This window comes from Candoia aspera, chromosome 3, assembly GCF_035149785.1.
Source record: "Candoia aspera isolate rCanAsp1 chromosome 3, rCanAsp1.hap2, whole genome shotgun sequence".
NCBI lineage: Eukaryota > Metazoa > Chordata > Lepidosauria > Squamata > Boidae > Candoia > Candoia aspera.
Window position 1 is genome coordinate 196148456 of NC_086155.1, and position 16901 is coordinate 196165356.

The following is a 16901-nucleotide window of genomic DNA, read 5'->3' on the forward strand; positions in this document are numbered from 1 at the left end:
ACCAGTTTTCTTCAGCTTCTGATATTTGAAGGATGAATTAAAAAAGGGGGGGGAGAGACTATTGGGTATAGGAAGTATTTTAAAGTGATTTTTCAGCATAAGTTAATTTAGATTGTAAGCATGCAATGATACTTCCATAAGAGGGAAAATAAATGCTCTATTCATGTATTTTTTTTCCAAAAATTGTCACCTAATTAGTCCTTGAGGTCATTGTATCCCCATCGGGATCATTATTAGAGGAAATAATAATGGTCAGTTCACATATTATATTGTGATATGTAACAGGGTAGTTTAATAAATATTTTGTAGATCCACCTTTATTTGATGGGCCTCCTCAACTCTACCAGCAAGCTCAAGTAAACCTCATAATGAATATGGTATTTGCCTGCTCACATGATGGCAGCTAGAACATTTCCTCAAATGATCAAGCAAATGTTTTCTCAAGCAGACACAAATGACAATGGGGTAGGACAACACAGAACTCCAGGGACTTGTCTGAGCCATTACCATGATCAAAACTGGTTCTGCTGTGTTCCTGCAATTTTGATGTGTCAAGTGATCTCTGCTGGAGACTGGTCACTTTTTTTAACATCCTCAGAGCCAAATTGGAAACCACCTTTTCAAAGAAAAATAATATCTTCCATATGGGCAGAGAGCAAAGGTTTCACTTTTCCTCCTAGCCATGATCTTCACCAAAATCACACTCTTCCCCCATAATGCAAATAGCTTTCGAATAAAAGGTCCTGGTGTCATCACTGTGAAGTCTCTTTTCCCCCCTAATGCTAAGTATAATGTGGGATGGGGTGTGAGATTTTCACCTGGGTAGCTGAGAAAGCTTCCACTGCAGTTTGCCTCCCTGCACCTAGAACTAAATGATTTTGGAAACCGTGGCATGTTTTGTAACTGCACTACTAAAGTAACATTTACTTTGCCTTTTGTAGACATTTAAAACAGCTCTGTTTGATTTCTTTTCTTTGACTTAGAATGGAAACAATGGCTGTCTTCCAAGAAGTCTTTTTATGCATGTTCCCCAACAGAGCAGAGTTTGAAAGATCCTACTGCTAAGTTTGCCTGGAATATGACCCTTCTTCAAAGCTATTATATGCACAGATATCTTCATTCTAACCCAGATATCAGCCAATATCTAGATGCCAAAAGCAATTCATGAGCATATCACACCTCATCACAAAGATACCACATCACAACTAATTTTGCTAAACTTTGCAGTCATCTTTGAAGTGTGTTGGGAAGTACAATCCCATCTTGCTTAAATAACTACTGCTGCAGTGTGGTTGAAAACCTATGACTTACATGTTGCCACATTAAAAAGGCCTGTGGATCACAAAGAAGGGGGTGGGGAACTTATTTATATTCTATTTTGTGCTTATTTACATTCCATTTTGTGCTCCCCTCCAACCCAGGGACTTCCTGGAGCAAAAGGCGACAAAGGTGAACGTGTAAGTGCCTTAATTACAGATTTTGAGGACAGCTTCTTTATTTTTAGAATAAAGTACCACTTTGGGAGGTGGGTTGTTCTTTTTCAGTATATGTAGGTGGCAGTCCTATGTGTGTTTATCTGGGAGTAGGTCCTGTGGGACTTGTGAGTAGACATCCATAGGTTGTGCGGCCAAGAAACCCCAACCTTTTCCCAGTTCAGTGCCCTTCAGATGGATTGGGACTCCCAGGAGGCCAAAGTGGGATTGAAAGTTCAAAGAGTTGTATTCTCAACACATTTGGAAGAGGCCAGGTTGGTGAAGATTGGTTGTGTATGAGGAACATGTGTATTTTATGCAGCTTACAGCCTCACTTATGGGAGCTGATGTATCACTGTATCCTTAATGTACAGGGAGATCTTCAGTCCCATGCAATGGTACGGGCAGTAGCTCGTCAGGTGTGTGAACAGCTTATCCAAGGTGGGTACAAGAACTGCTGTACTTCCATAGTTGTAATGATTGTAGGTTTTAGCTGTTAGAGGTATTTCTGCATTTTAATAACAATTTTTTTTTCTGCATAGTTAATCTGGGCCAAACCCAACCCATAACTCTTGAATCAAGGCCCCTTTATTCTTTTTATCAACATAAAACTCAATCAGAATAGAGTTCTTAGATAAAGCTTATGTTTTCTGGATTTGTCTGCTTGGCAGGTCATCTGGCTAGATACAGCTCAATCTTAAATCAGATTCCAAGCAACTCTGTCTCAACACGAACCATCCCAGGACCCCCTGGAGAACCCGGACGGCAAGGATTACCTGGACCACAGGGAGAGCAGGGATCTCCAGGAAGCCCAGGTTTTCCTGGCAATCCTGGTCAACCTGGAACACCAGGAGAAAGAGGTAAGTGGACTACTAAAATATACAAAGCTGGAGCTTGTCCAAAGGCTACCAAAGAAAGCATACTTTTGTCTAATACAATTTCCAAGTTTAATATCAGGGTAGCCCTATTAAAAAGAGCTTTCATGTAAGGCTCCCTCTTCTATGAATTAGAATTTCCTTTTAAAAATGTGAAAATTGTGCCTGGGCAAGTATTGTGCTCAGCTTAAACTAGGAAGACTCTGTTTACTTTCATCTATCTTCAGTCATACCACTCCCTAAAAGACTGATGATCTTCTGTCCAGCTGGGACCTATCAGTTGTCTTCCCTTTAGGAAACCTCAGATGACAGAAGAACTGATGATCTTCCGTCTGCTGACTGGGAACCATCAGTTATCACAGCTGTTGAGGGATTGGTAATCTTCTGCTTACTGTATGGGGATTACTAGAATTATCTTTGACTCAAACACACTGACCCTTAGTTTGTTTTTTTAGCATGGCCATGCCACATATACATCCAGATTACACCCTTTATGTTTTTGAAATAAGCCACTGTATGGGGCTTAAGAATCGAACCACATTTCTTTTTACAGTTTCTTTACTTGAAGCTTAGTGGATTACTACAGCAGGTCAGATATTGTTTCTTCTATTTAGATTGATAAATGGTTACAAAAGTCAGCACCTGAAGTTTGGTAAGTGATGATGAAGGTCAGCATCCTAATTTAAAGGAAGGAACAGAAGGCGTGGAAGAGGGAAGCAGGGCAGGGAGAAAGGTCTTAAGATCTTCTTGGGGCATTCAGGCTGTCTACCATCCATTGCAGAATCTCTTAGTCCTTCGTTGACCTCCCAAAGGCAGGAGTTAGATGGAGGAGGGATCCTGGTGAAAGTGAGTATTAGCAGGACAGTCCAACCCAGAAGATGAAGACCCGAATCTTCTTCCTCATTGATACAGGCATCTCCCATTTTTAAAAAGTTAGGATGCAGTGTCATCTCTTCCTCTGATATCAAGGCCCATCCCTCTCATTAGCTCTTTACCCCACTTTTCCATATATGAAATAATCTTGTCCTCTTTTGTCGACTTCTTCATTTGCATCATCATCAACATCATATTATATTTACTTGTGGTTTGTGAATGGCTACTTGTGGTCTTACCTCAGCTTTTTGTATCAACTTAGCTGCAAAATCTGAAAGGGAGAACAGGCAGAGGGGGTTGAAGAAGGGCCCCTGTATTCTAACAAAACATACTTTTTGTGGTGGATTTCAGTAACACTGCTGGTTCTCAGGACGGAGGGAGCACATTCCAAGGAGGAAGGCAAGATAAGAGAAAACACAGTCCAGGGATGGAATGTGGGAAGACTAAGAGGTTCAGACTAGCCCAACCCTAGAGCCTTCCCTGGTTATTTCCCCTTAGGTCAGGCAGAGTAGCTTTAGTCTGGCAAGATTCTGTCTATACAGTGTGAGCACATAAAGAACTGAAGTTTGGCTGAATTGATTCTTGGTTGTTCTTGGACTGGACCTGACACTTTTGCAGAACAAAATTATATCCAAGCAATGTGAAAATCAATGCTTCTGACCTGGCCTCTTTCATTGTACATATCATAAACAAGTAGGCACACTTCTAGTAAAGCTTTAGCCTATAAAAAATAATCAATTTTTTAAAAAATTCTGAGAATGCTTATGAAGCTTATATGACTTCCCATCATTCTTAGAAATAAAGATAATTTTGGATCCTGGCACTCAGATTTGTACCAGGCCAATTTCTCATTTTTAAAAAAACATTAAAAAATTAGCCAATAGGATCAGTGAACCTTATGGATATTAAGCTGCCTATTCCTGAATGATAGGGAAGCCAAATTCTCTATGTGTATGAATATTTTGATGTAGGTATATAGGAAATTATTGTCATTGCATTAGTGAAGAATGGATTTTATATAAATCTGTAAGATACATTTCAAGACTTGAAGTCCAGCAACCAGAATAAATAAATCATTCACTGTGAAATAAATGGACCTTAATGGATAAAAAATATTATTTCAGGCATAGAGATTTTCCACAAATGCCTTCTCTTTCCACTGATCTCTATCCTAAATGGAAATTTGTTCTGAGAATGTGTAATAATATTTGGTCCTTGCAGTAGGAACTTGCTATTACCATAAGACTACAAGGAATGTCTGAAATAATCTACAAATTTTGCTGATACCAGAAATCTACTATACTAGACTTTTCCATTATTATACTTGCTACCAATTCTTCATAATATTTACTCAAAATCCTGCTTGCTATCATTTTAACTCATTGTTCCCACTCTGTGGAGCACTAGAAAAAAATGTGCTCCATCCTAAAAGCCTTTCAGCTATTTTAAGTCGTTAAGGATTGCTTCTATAAAGTGCCATAAATAAGTTAAAGGGACCCAGAGGTGTCCACAGGGTGGTCAAAAAGGTCAAGAGGGCAGCCGCAATCATATGATCAAAGCTCTGCAATGCAGGTAAAAAAAAAGAGATGGGGCTACTGTAGAGAAAGTGGTGAGGAAGCCGTAGAATTAGTTTTGGGGAAAGAGAAGCATCTGCAAGCGGTTGAATGCTGCTACTGCTCTAATCTGAAAATGGAGTGTAATGAATAAATCTGGTGATCAGATTGGTTTGCATGGGTGTATGAGGAATCTGCTTTTTTAGAAATAACTGAAGTTGATAGCACAACATGTGGTTTGTCTGTGTGTGTGTGTGTGTATAGGATTTACTTCAGAGTAGATTTATGTGATAGCGATAGCACACTATCACATAAATCTACTCTGAAGTAAATCCTACACACACACACACAACACATGTAAGTGTATGTATAATTCAGCAGCCCAAGCCAATTAAAATGCAAATGTGGAAAGTCTGGGAGTTGCATTGTTTGGTTATTTTTTCCCCTTCGCTTAATGTATTAAAAGCCTCATTTGGTATCCATGGGATTGGATGACACAGAGCTGGTTCTGATGAGGAAACCTTTCAGCACCCTCCAAGACCCCCAGAGTAAGAAGAGGCAAGATTTAAGTTTCTATGGCAAAGCACTTCAAAGAGCTTCTTTGTTTGGAGGCAAAGGGAAGAAAGGGGTTGAGGTATGGAGGGACATGGGAAGTTGGAAACCGGAAAGGGGCTGAAAGTCAAAGTGGGGAGACTAAAGAAAAGCGGGATGCAGCAGGAAGAAGGTCTAGTGGTATTTTATGCATAATTTATATACTGTACATATATTTAAGCCTGAAGGGCCTAACGCCAGGATTAAAGAGATGAATTACAAAGAGGAGAAATAGCAACTTCAATGGTGGCAGTATTTCCCAAACAACCAATGCCAACTTTCTATGTTTATGTACAGCTTTCACGGAACATGCCAAAAAATTAAGTTTGCAGTAATAAGATAAAAGAACATGGGATTAGTTCTCCTGTTCAGAATTTGTCACCAAAATCGTTTTCAGAGTAAAAAAAAAAGACCTTTTGGCAGAGCTAACTTGCTTATTTGGAATTGCTAACACTGGGCTAATTCAGGCAGAGGATTCTATAGCCAACTGTGTTGGCAAAGAGGATGGTCTAGTTGGCGGAACAATTCGCTGCCTCTTTGTCCTCACAACAGCAGATTGGTAGACTCAGGCTACCAGATTTGGGGTGCATGAATCTGGGCTGCCACTCTGCTACCACCATGGCAGCAGAATTAGAGTTTTATCTATATCTTTGTTGCTATGCTGAGATTGTCTGAAGTTTTGGAGCCCAGTCTCCAAAACTACAGGTAAACAATGATTTGGAGCAAGAAGATGGGACTGTTCAGAACCTCTTTTTTTTGGGCAGTAGGCATCTTGAAGTTTCACAAAGCTTAAGTGGAAATATCTGGAGAAGATTAAAATTATTAGCAAGACTCAGGAATGGCAACACTCTCCTTAGAGGATCAGCCACATACATTTTCTTTCTCAGCCACCTCTGATTATGGGGACATTTAATAGTGGCCTACCCTGATTTGAGAGAACCAGTTTGGTTTAGTGGTTAAGGTGCTGGACTAGGAGTAGAAAAAACCTGAGTTTGGGTCCTACTTTTGAGCTGAAAGCCAGCTGGGGTGACTGGGCCAGTTCCTATCTCTCAGCCCTAGGAGAAAGCTAATGGCAAACCACTTTCGAAAATGTTGCCAATTACCAGTAGTGCAATGAAGGTGTGAGAGTTGGCTACAACTAAGAAAGCCTACATTGGCTGTTTCAAAATGTGATTGGATGTACCTGGTAATGAAACACTAAGGTGAGTGAGATTCCCTGGATATTTCACCCACTTTACCACCATTTCATCATGTACCAATGTCTTTGCCTTAATTGGTAGAGGAATTCCATCAAACTGACTGAGTGGAAATTTCAACATTCAATTTAAGAATGTCCTTAAGAGTAGGTACCATTCTGTGGCTTCCATAGATGTGGCAAATCATACTCTCAATTTATCTTTCACTGAGCAAATGAAATATGAGTGGGAAAGTTTGAAAGCACTGCAGTGTTTGGGCAGGTTACCAAATAGCAGGATTTAGAGTAAACCTTTGACAATGGAGAATTATGGTCTGTCTCTGAATACTGATAGATCCAGAAAGATTCCTGATTGTCTTAGGAGGTGGGGAGGACTTGCTGGCCATATGCAGCTCATCAACTCAAGGTCCAAATGTCTAATACACAATGAGAAGAGATATAGTTTCTGGTGCAAATACATGACAAACTATATTTTATAATTTCATCTGAGTTTTCAAAGAGATCTTATGGCAATGCATCTGGAAGACCAACATCTGTTACCATAAGAGTTCTTACTCTCACACGCATATACAGGCATCTCAAGCAGCATGGAAACTACTTCCATGTTCTCCAGTAGGACACTGATTGATGTGGGAATAAGGAAATAAGTTTCAGGAAGGATTACAAACAGATATCCTTCTCCATGATTAACTCAATCAATAATGGAGATGCAAAACTTATTTCAAGCCAAGGACACTATTTGGCTTTGATGAGCGCACCAGGGCTGTTCTTAAAAAATTAGGCGAAGAAGTGGATGAATACAGAACAAAAAATAAATACATTGAATTCCTGTTTGATTACCTATGTATTTAATCATTTTTGTCACATTAATAATTACAACTGTTTACAACTTTGGGAAAGGTTTTGGAGCCATCCATGTATTTTAGATTTCAGCAGGTGGGCTCTTGTTCTATAAACCTGCAACATTTCTGTGACTGAAGGGGCACAGCAGTCCTAGTAATACGCAAATAAAGGTTTGTCACTAATAGCCCTGAAGGAAAAGGCCATGGAGAAGTGACTTAAACGCAAACCTATTTATTTACTGTCTCCATATATATGCATTGGTAAACAGTCAAGGTCCTGAATACTGTTGTTCAGTCACTTCCAACTCTTTGTGACCTGATGGAAGTCATTTCACCAGGATTGTTGGTCAGTGACTGCTTCTCTGAAATTTTGTAATGTGGTATCAGTATCTAGCCAGACCTCTCATTTTTCCTCACACTTTTTTTTAGATTTTTTATCCCGCCTTTATTATTTTTGTAAATAACTCAAGGTGGGGAACATACCTAATACTCCTTCCTCCTCCTATTTTCCCCCCAATAACAACCCTGTGAGGTGAGTTGGACTGAGACAGAGTGACTGGCCCAAGGTCACCCAGCCAGCTTTCATGCCTGAGGTGGGGCTAGAACTCACAGTCTCCTGGTTTCTAGCGTGGAGCCTTAACCACTAGACCAAACTGGCTTTTTTGATGGCTTTCAATTTTTCCAAGCATCAGGATCTTCTCCAAAGATTTTTACCTTACCATTCTGAGTGTTAAGTGCTGCTAAATCTTGGCAAAAAAACATTCATTAGGATGGGTTCTGTCCAAGCTCCCTTGCTAGATTTCTCAATGTGTTGAAAACAGAAATCTCTCTCTCCCTCTCCCTCTCCCTCTCTCTCAGTGAGACTTATGCCTAAAAGTCTTCTGTAAGCTCTGTAAGAATTTGGAATCAAATATTATTTGGAAAGGAGTAAGCGAGTAGGTCATAAATTCAAAATAGATGGGAGATTTTCTCTTGACTAAATATGTATGCTTTAGGGAAATCCCTGGGCCTCTAAAGCAGTAAATTGGGAAGATAACAGAAAGGACTGATGAGAAGATAGCCAACAATGTAGTTGAGTAAGAGATTAAGTTTGGCTCTTAGCTAAATTGTTCTGGGAATGGTGTTTTATCCAGATGAATCCTTAGGTTTATGGGAATTTGATTTAGCCATTATCCTTTAATCTTCCAGATTGTACTTTGATGCTACCTGCCTCCTTAAATCAAGTAAAACCACTGCAGTATAACTTTTTAAATCAATCAGCCCAACAATAATGAAAATAACCACAATAAAAACTTCCTTTAAACTTCAACCATTTCATTTCTTTTTAATTTTACTCGTAGAATTTAGAATTTCCCCAATTTGAAAAGCACCATCAGTCTTTGGTGTGAACGAGATAACAGACTGTATAAGATCAGGAACGAGGGGGAGGAAGGACCCCCAAATACTGTTTCTTTCTGCTAATTAAATCTATGCTTTACTTTTGCCCTGTTTTGTGACATTTGACGTATCTCTCCGCTGAAGTTATTTCACGAAAAATCCCAGTTTTTGTTTTAGGAAAGAAACCCACAGCTAAAATAAAAGTTAGAATGCTAGCTGGCAAACTCTGTTTGCGTGCCAAAGGTATGAGTTCAAAAAACACTGGAGTAATGGCATAGCTATTTGCTGGCACCTTGAACACAGAGCAGAAACAGCCTTGAATTAATTACACTGCGGTTTCCATGTGCCAGAATTTGCTTTCCAGTTATTCCATCAGAGACAATATGAATGAATATTTCACACATTAATCATAAATACTAAAACCAAAAGAATCAACCTCTTCCCCACATTTTCAGAGATGTGATTCCCTCCTGTCCTTGAGACCAGAGGGAAGTAGAGACCTGCAATCCACTGACCACAGTCCTTTTGCTGGGGCTTTAGAACAAAGCCAGCAGAGTTGTTGCCCTTTTTGAAGGGTGGGGGAAAGGGGTCACAGCTGTGGCCCCAGTTTCTCACCAGTAGCCCTGGCAGAGTAGGTCCTGCAGAGCAGTGGAGGGGGGAAGGAGGGGGAATCTCCATGTAACACCATTTAGCAGCATCACAGCCAACTGCAGGGGTGTCTGCAGGGTGTGGTCACAATAGTGCATTCAAAGCTCTGCCTGCTTTTTTGTGTCCCGTGTGCTGCTTCACTGGGTTGTAAGCTGCATTAGAATGGGGTGTGGATTGCACGGAGTGCAGAGGGGAAAGGGAGGTGTGTCACTGAGGAAGCAGGCAAGGCTACAACTGGGAGTGAGTGGGAATGACTGAGGGCAAAACTTGACTGGGAATGGGGTGTGGGGCATGCGGTTGGTTGGCTGGTGGCAGGCAAGCAGGCATGAGAATAAGGGGTATTGGAGGGTGGGGAGGATAGGAGAAGTGTTACACAGGAAGGGACCTGCTGTTTTTGCTCCTCCTCCTCTTCTATCCCACCTTTATTTTGTACAATTGTAGGTGGCATAGCTAAGGCTCCCACCTTCTGTTTTCCCCACAACAACCACCCTGTGAATTGAGTCGGGCTGAGGGAGAGTGACTGGCCCAAAGTCACCCAGCTGGTTTTCATGCTCCAGGGAGGACTAGAACTCATAGTCTCCTAGTTTCTAGTCCAGCACCTACACCAAACTGATGTAGTGATTGTGTAGAACATATTCCTTCCATAAGGTCAGTGTTTGTACCAGACTCTCTCAAAGAGAAATGGCCACAGAGGCACAGAGCCCTATGGACAGATGCAAGGGGGTGGCCATGAAGAGAACCGCTGTTGCCCTCCTGCAGGTTTCTCCCCTAGCCAAGTTGGGATGTTTGCATAGAGGATGGCTTGTACTGTTTTCCTCTGGAAAATGCTAGCTTCCGCCAGGTGACCCTGCGATAAAGGTCTTTAGGTTGAGGACATGTCTGCAAGGACTGGTAAGTAGTCCATCTCAGATCCAGGGCTATGTGGATGAGCCCTATACTTGTTTAAAGGCCAGTGGGTTCAAGATTAAGTTAGATGATCTCAAAAACCTGCACAACCCAATTAGGTGACCTTTAAAAACTCAGCAGGATTGGACTTGGTTAGTATTTGGATAGAAAACCACCAGGACATCCCAGGATTGTAGGCTAGATTGGAAAGTAAAAATGAATTCCTCCTGATTTTGAAGTTAGCATGACATTGACTGAAAGAGGCTGGAGAAAGGAGTGCTCCATCAATCTGTCTTCAGACCCTTTGGGCTGTCTCACTTCTAGTGGCCCATCCATGGGGTGGTCTGTGGCTAGAGGAAGGAGGAAAAAGGAGCAGCACTGTGATGGGAAAGATGAAAGTGGGAGGAATGGTGTACAAGAAGAGACAGCACAATTTGACAACAGATTGGGAATGTGAGGGAAGGAAAAGAGGAAGCTGTATGCCTAGTCCCCAAGGTTGTCAACAGGCTATGAAAGAAAGAAAAAGATTGGAAGAAAAAATAAGTCAAGACTGATAGGTCAGTTGATTCTGATGTGTGAGACATCCAGATTAATAATCAGACAAGCCAGCAGGGCTAGGAAAAAGAGAGTCAAGATGGAAGTTATGCATCTCAAGTCTAGATCCCAGTGCAGAAAAGAAGTCCTAGAACACAACAATTATTATTAAATTATTAAATTAAATATTAAATCAAATAATTAAATTATAGTTAAAATAGTCCACAACAATTGGGCTTACAGAGGATGAAGCACAGGATGAAATGGGTGATGATGGGCAGTGCTTCCAACTCAGGTCATATGGTATCAACCCTGACTGGGCCCTTGAGGATTTCCTATTGTTTTGTTCCATTATTAACCAAATCATTTTCCACTGGGCTTCCCAGCCATCTTAGGCCACAAGGTTAACGGGGAATAAAACGCGATTGGAGCTTTGGGTTAAGGCAGGGTGTGTGTCCACTGAGAGATTGGTTCTGAACATTTATAGCATACATTGTTTTCTCCTGCTACAATCTTCTCCTTCCTTTTTATTACAATGCACTGGAGTGTTGTGTTAACTTTGCTTGGAGTTGGTGCTGAACTGGGCTATCAATAAATAAAGAAGGCAATGAATAAGTAATCAAATAAATAAATAAATAAGATGGCCACTCCCTGTTTGACTTGGGCCTTTCTACTACCTGTATATGGATTTAAATGGTTAACCCAGGAGAGCAGCTGACATAGCCATGTTGTGTGAATACCGCTAGTATCACTCACAGTACTTTAAACAGCACTGCCAAAGGAAGAGGGCCAGGATAATTATTCCTTTTCCGCATGCATGAAACACTCTTTCATATTTTGGAAGCACTTTAATTTAGTTCAGCTGCTCCCACCCCATATTCTTCAGGATTTTCAGTTTGTATTTTGAATCTTAAATTGCAATGGAAAACCATGACTTCAGGTTTCCTTTAAGCCTGAATATAATTATGTCTTTCCAAAAAAAGGCCTGGGAAACCAGCCTAGGATCTTGGCCTGATGGCTGATTTTCTACTAATTGCTTTATTAATCTTGTGCCAAACCACCTGACTGTGCCTTGCCTCTGAAACAATGCTAAGTATTCAGCGTCAGCTTCTGGCCAGACTGTAAAACTTGGAGGTTACGACCTACAAGCCAGCTAGATTGGATTTTAAGCCAACAATCCATGGAAACATTATGATTTCAATTTAAGTACATTTTGGTTAACCCTTGAATTGGAATTCAGCCCTACTGTCATTACAGACTTCATTCCACCAGTGCCTACCCTTGATTCAGCTTTCTTTCTCACCTTGTTCATCCCTCTTGGGCTGTCCACATGTACATGACAAAATGTGGAAGAAAAGGCTAAGTTGGAACTCCTATTTATCAGAAAACAAGCCAGCTAAGCTAGATGGCCTGTTTTTTGCTGGCAAGCAAGCAGGCAAGGACCAGTGCTTTTCTGTGTGTCCTGAGCATGTGTGGTGATGTTACTAGGCCAGACCCACCCCATAGTGGCATTGCAATACAACTCAGGAAGTAAAGAAGTGTTGTTGTTGTTTATTCGTTTAGTCGCTTCCGACTCTTCGTGACTTCATGGACCAGCCCACGCCAGAGCTTCCTGTCAGTCGTCAACACTCCCAGCTCCCCCAGGGACGAGTCCGTCACCTCTAGAATATCATCCATCCATCTTGCCCTTGGTCGGCCCCTCTTCCTTTTGCCCTCCACTCTCATCAGCATCTTCTCCAGGGTGTCCTGTCTTCTCATTATGTGGCCAAAGTATTTCAGTTTTGCCTTTAATATCATTCCCTCAAGTGAGCAGTCTGGCTTTATTTCCTGGAGGATGGACTGGTTGGATCTTCTGGCAGTCCAAGGCACTCTCAGAATTTTCCTCCAACACCACAGTTCAAAAGCATCGATCTTCCTTCGCTCAGCCTTCCTTATGGTCCAGCTCTCGCAGCCATATGTTACTACAGGGAACACCATTGCTTTAACTATGCGGACCTTTGTTGTCAGTGTGATGTCTCTGCTCTTAACTATTTTATCGAGATTTGTCATTGCTCTTCTCCCAAGGATTAAGCGTCTTCTGATTTCCTGACTGCAGTCAGCATCTGCAGTAATCTTTGCACCTAGGAATACGAAGTCTTTCACTGCTTCTACATTTTCTCCCTCTATTTGCCAGTTATCAATCAAGCTGGTTGCCATAATCTTGGTTTTTTTGAGGTTTAGCTGCAAACCAGCTTTTGCACTTTCTTCTTTCACCTTCATCATAAGGCTCCTCAGTTCCTCTTCACTTTCAGCCATCAAAGTGGTATCATCTGCATATCTGAGATTGTTAATGTTTCTTCCAGAGATTTTAACTCCAGCCTTGGATTCCTCAAGGCCAGCTTGTCGCATGATGTGTTCTGCATACAAGTTGAATAGGTAGGGTGAGAGTATACAGCCCTGCCGTACTCCTTTCCCAATCTTAGTAAAGAAGTAAAGAAGGCCAAAACTTGTAGGGCTTTGCTGTGGCTGCTTCTGTACCATATGGAAGCCCATTTCAAAAAAATGTAAGGTCCTCTGTCTGGTTTTTATAAGCCAAGTTTTGCAAGGAGAGAGAGGCAGTTGGATGGTCATATTATACGTGCAAGCGTATTTCAGCATTCCCCAGATGATGGATGAAGTTTCTTAATAATTTAGCCTCTAGAAAAGTAATATTAATGTAGCTAACAGAGCCGTTAGAAAGTCAGGCAGCCGTGGCAATGAGCAAAGTGTGAAGTCAGAAAGAGCAGCAGTGATTCTCTGAATCTGTTATTTTCATAAGCCCTGATCCTGAAATGCCAGCTTTGATTCTGAGCGTGCACGTAAGGTGTGAAATGAAAGGATGTGAAATGACTGGCACAGGAAACCTGGAAAAAACCGAAGAATTATGGCAGGGGAGCCATCAATCAGCTTGGAGTTATAAAGCTTTGAAGTAAAGCTCTTGGCTCTTACGATGGCCAACTTCACATGTGGAAAATCCAGCAGCCCTGCTTTCCTGAAAACTGCCTGATAGCTCGATGTATTTATGTGAATTTAGTCTTGCTGTATATCGACCCTTCCTTTCTGCCAACAAGACGTTTGAGGCAGTCAGACTTCAATTCAGGTAGGGCTTTCTGGAAGAGCAGGGAGGTTATGAGAGGCTAAAAGGTTTTTTTCCTTTTGCAGAGCCTCTTTTCTCTGAAAATCTTGCTCCTGGCAGCCAGGCCAGCAACAATCTTCTGCAGATGCAACGCTTTGCAGAAGGTGGCTATTCGGATCTGAGTGTCCATAATAAGCATATAGCAAATGTGCTGACCTTGGAATTGTAAACTAGAGACAGCTGACCATCTCAGATCAACTACATAGAAGCAATTAAAAACAAAGTTTAATTTTTTTAATGTACTGTCTTAAAAAGTCTGGCTGAAAAGAAAAGCCTTTGGTTTCAAGGGGAAAGGGAAGGAGCTAATCATAACTCCTGGGGGAATGCATGGCATACTTTGGGGGTGAAATAGAAGGCCTTGGTGCCTAGCGATGGGCCTCTGAAAGCATTGGCATCTTCAGAGAGGTTTTCCTCCTCATCTTAATGCCCAGACAGGTTCAGCCCCTCAAATATTCAGGCTTTCAATGGTTTAGAGCAGTGTTTCTCCACCTTGACCACTTTAAGATGTGTGGACTTCAACTCCCAGAATTCCTCAGCCATCATGGCTGGCTAGGGAATTCTGGGAGTTGAAGTCTACACATCTTAAAGTGGCCAAGGTGGAAAAGCACTGGTTTATTGCTTTAAGGAGTAAAAACAGAGCTTTGGAACCTGAGCTTTGAAAACAGTGTAATGGGCAAAATCTATTCCTAGGATGGCACATCAGTTATCAGCCTAGTGACTGCATTTTGCATCTGCCCAACAGACAACAAACTGCAGACTTAATGCAACTTGTGGCAGAACCCTGCAAAATAAGAGCCCTTGCCTGATAGGTGGTTTGCCTAAAGTGAGGTAACATTGTAAGAAGCAAGCATGGCTGTCCATATATAGACATCCTTTTGCTCCAGAAGACCCCCAGACCAAATCACCCCATTGCATTTCTAGTGGCTTTGGGCTCTCCTTTCACAGAGGACCGATTTTGGTTGGAAAGGTTCTCTTTCATGGGGCATCCTTTAGTGTGCAGGAGCTGCAAAGCCCAGCGTTCCCAGCCAGATGGCCACATTGCCTGGGAATTCTGTAGTCTTTGCCCATCCACACAAGACTTGAGAACATGCCTTCTTTAAAGGGCTGCCCAATCCAATTGCTGTTTAAAAGCATAAAAAAGGATTTTGGGAGCTTATTTTCAGCAGCAGCACCTCAGCCATGTTCTAAGCATGAGGACTGTGGCTTGTGGACTTCTTCAGACTGGAAGGGGAGAAGGTGTTTTGGAATGTGCTGTTGGCAGCTCCTTATACCAGAACTACTTTCCCAGGATTGCTCTGCAGCTGCAAAGGCATCATCTGTGTGACCCCTGCACACAGCTGTTTTAAGGAATTACTCAAAGCTAGCTCTTGTAGCTCCTTTTGGGCTTCAAATCCACCACCCTGCAAAGCCCTATTAAACAGTTAAATAGGTCTAGCACCAGACCACAGCCCCTCTATGGTGAGATTGCAGTTCTGTGTTAATTACAGATCGTATTTCTAAATGTGCATCTGTTCAGCTACATTAAGATGTGCAGATGTAATGTGTAACTGACAACCTTAATTAGCTCAGTGCCTCCCATGTACTGGGAGCAGAAGACCAGTCAGCCAGATTCAAAATCCTATCTTAGAGTCAAGGAAGTAGAGAAATGCATGTTCTGGATCAAGGACAATTGAGCACGTTCCTGGGGAGAAAGGTCTTTAGTTTTTAGCAAAGGTTGTCCGAAACTGCCAGCCCTTTAACTCCTTGTTAGCAGGCGGAAAATAGATTGCCATTGGGTTCCTGTGTTCCTGCCCATGAAGCCTACTTGGGCAATTGCTTGTCCATCTGACCTCCACAGTGATGAGAACCACTTAACTGGAGATGCCCCAATCCACTGAAGTTTAGGACAACTTAAATTTATTTCAGAGATTATTAGTCATGAGCAGTTTTCCCTGTTGATATCACATATGTCCCTGGAGGAGATGGATTGTCTCAGAGATCAAAGTTTGGTGATCCATCTGCAGCCTCAGACATCATGCCCAGGGTTGCATCTGCTTAGTTCTTTCTTGGAAATTGTCTAGCTGTTCTTTATATGTATCACAGGCCTTTTATCACCTTTAGTAGATCTATTGGTTTACAGAGAACTTCAAAAATGCTCACACTGCTTCACCTGAGTGGGCAGCAGACATGTGTATAAAATACCCCCTGCTGCTTAAGTGCTGCAGCCTCTTAGCACTTTGTGTGTGTTGGAGGGGGGCCGCTGAAGAGATGCTTCCACCCCGCTCCTCTCCTCTTCCCTTGATGCAGATCTTCATGTTTCACAAAGGCCCCAACAAATCGTTCAGGGATGAAGTCTCAGCCAAACTGCTGTTTTGATCATCCGTGTGTTTCCACTGTTGGAGAAAAATCTCCAAGCAGGAACTCCTGAACCTCCATCCCATTTGTGACTTACAAGTTTTCTCTCCCTTCTTGAGATGAGGTTTGTTTTCTCTCTTCAAGCAGATCACCAAACACTAGATGAGGGCTTTGCAAAGCCAGGTCAAGAACACTTGGACATGTTCACTCCATGGGCAAGACTTCCGATACGCAAGAAGCGGTGTATTTATAATCAAACAACAAGGAAGTACAAGACTATAAATGTGATTGGTTACAAATTAATTATAAAAGACAAAGGTTTAAAATAGACCAGAGCTGCTACACTGAACCCACCAAATGTACCTGCTAAATGTTAAACCACAGCTTCAGCTAGTTCTAGCTGATGTGACCAACTTCCTCTTGATGCTAGTCACAAATACAATATAGAAACTATTTGTATGTGCCTAGTGCTTGCTAAATATTTGTTTAAAACACTGATTAATATTCAAATGGCTTAAATTCTTCCATACCACCACTGCCCACAGAAGGTCTGCCTTTTGCTGGAGGA

The 16901-nt window shown here is 41.7% G+C and overlaps 1 protein-coding gene across 1 annotated transcript in view; it reads left to right on the forward strand.

Moving 5' to 3' along the window:
• The window catches only part of COL14A1 (collagen type XIV alpha 1 chain), a 131489-nt gene that overhangs the window by 104188 nt on the left and 10400 nt on the right, over positions 1–16901 (forward strand). Inside the window, exons 42-44 of the mRNA XM_063299632.1 lie at positions 1422–1457; positions 1847–1913; positions 2144–2332. Of these exons, the coding sequence (XP_063155702.1) occupies positions 1422–1457; positions 1847–1913; positions 2144–2332 (292 nt within the window). The remainder of the gene's footprint in view (positions 1–1421; positions 1458–1846; positions 1914–2143; positions 2333–16901) is intronic.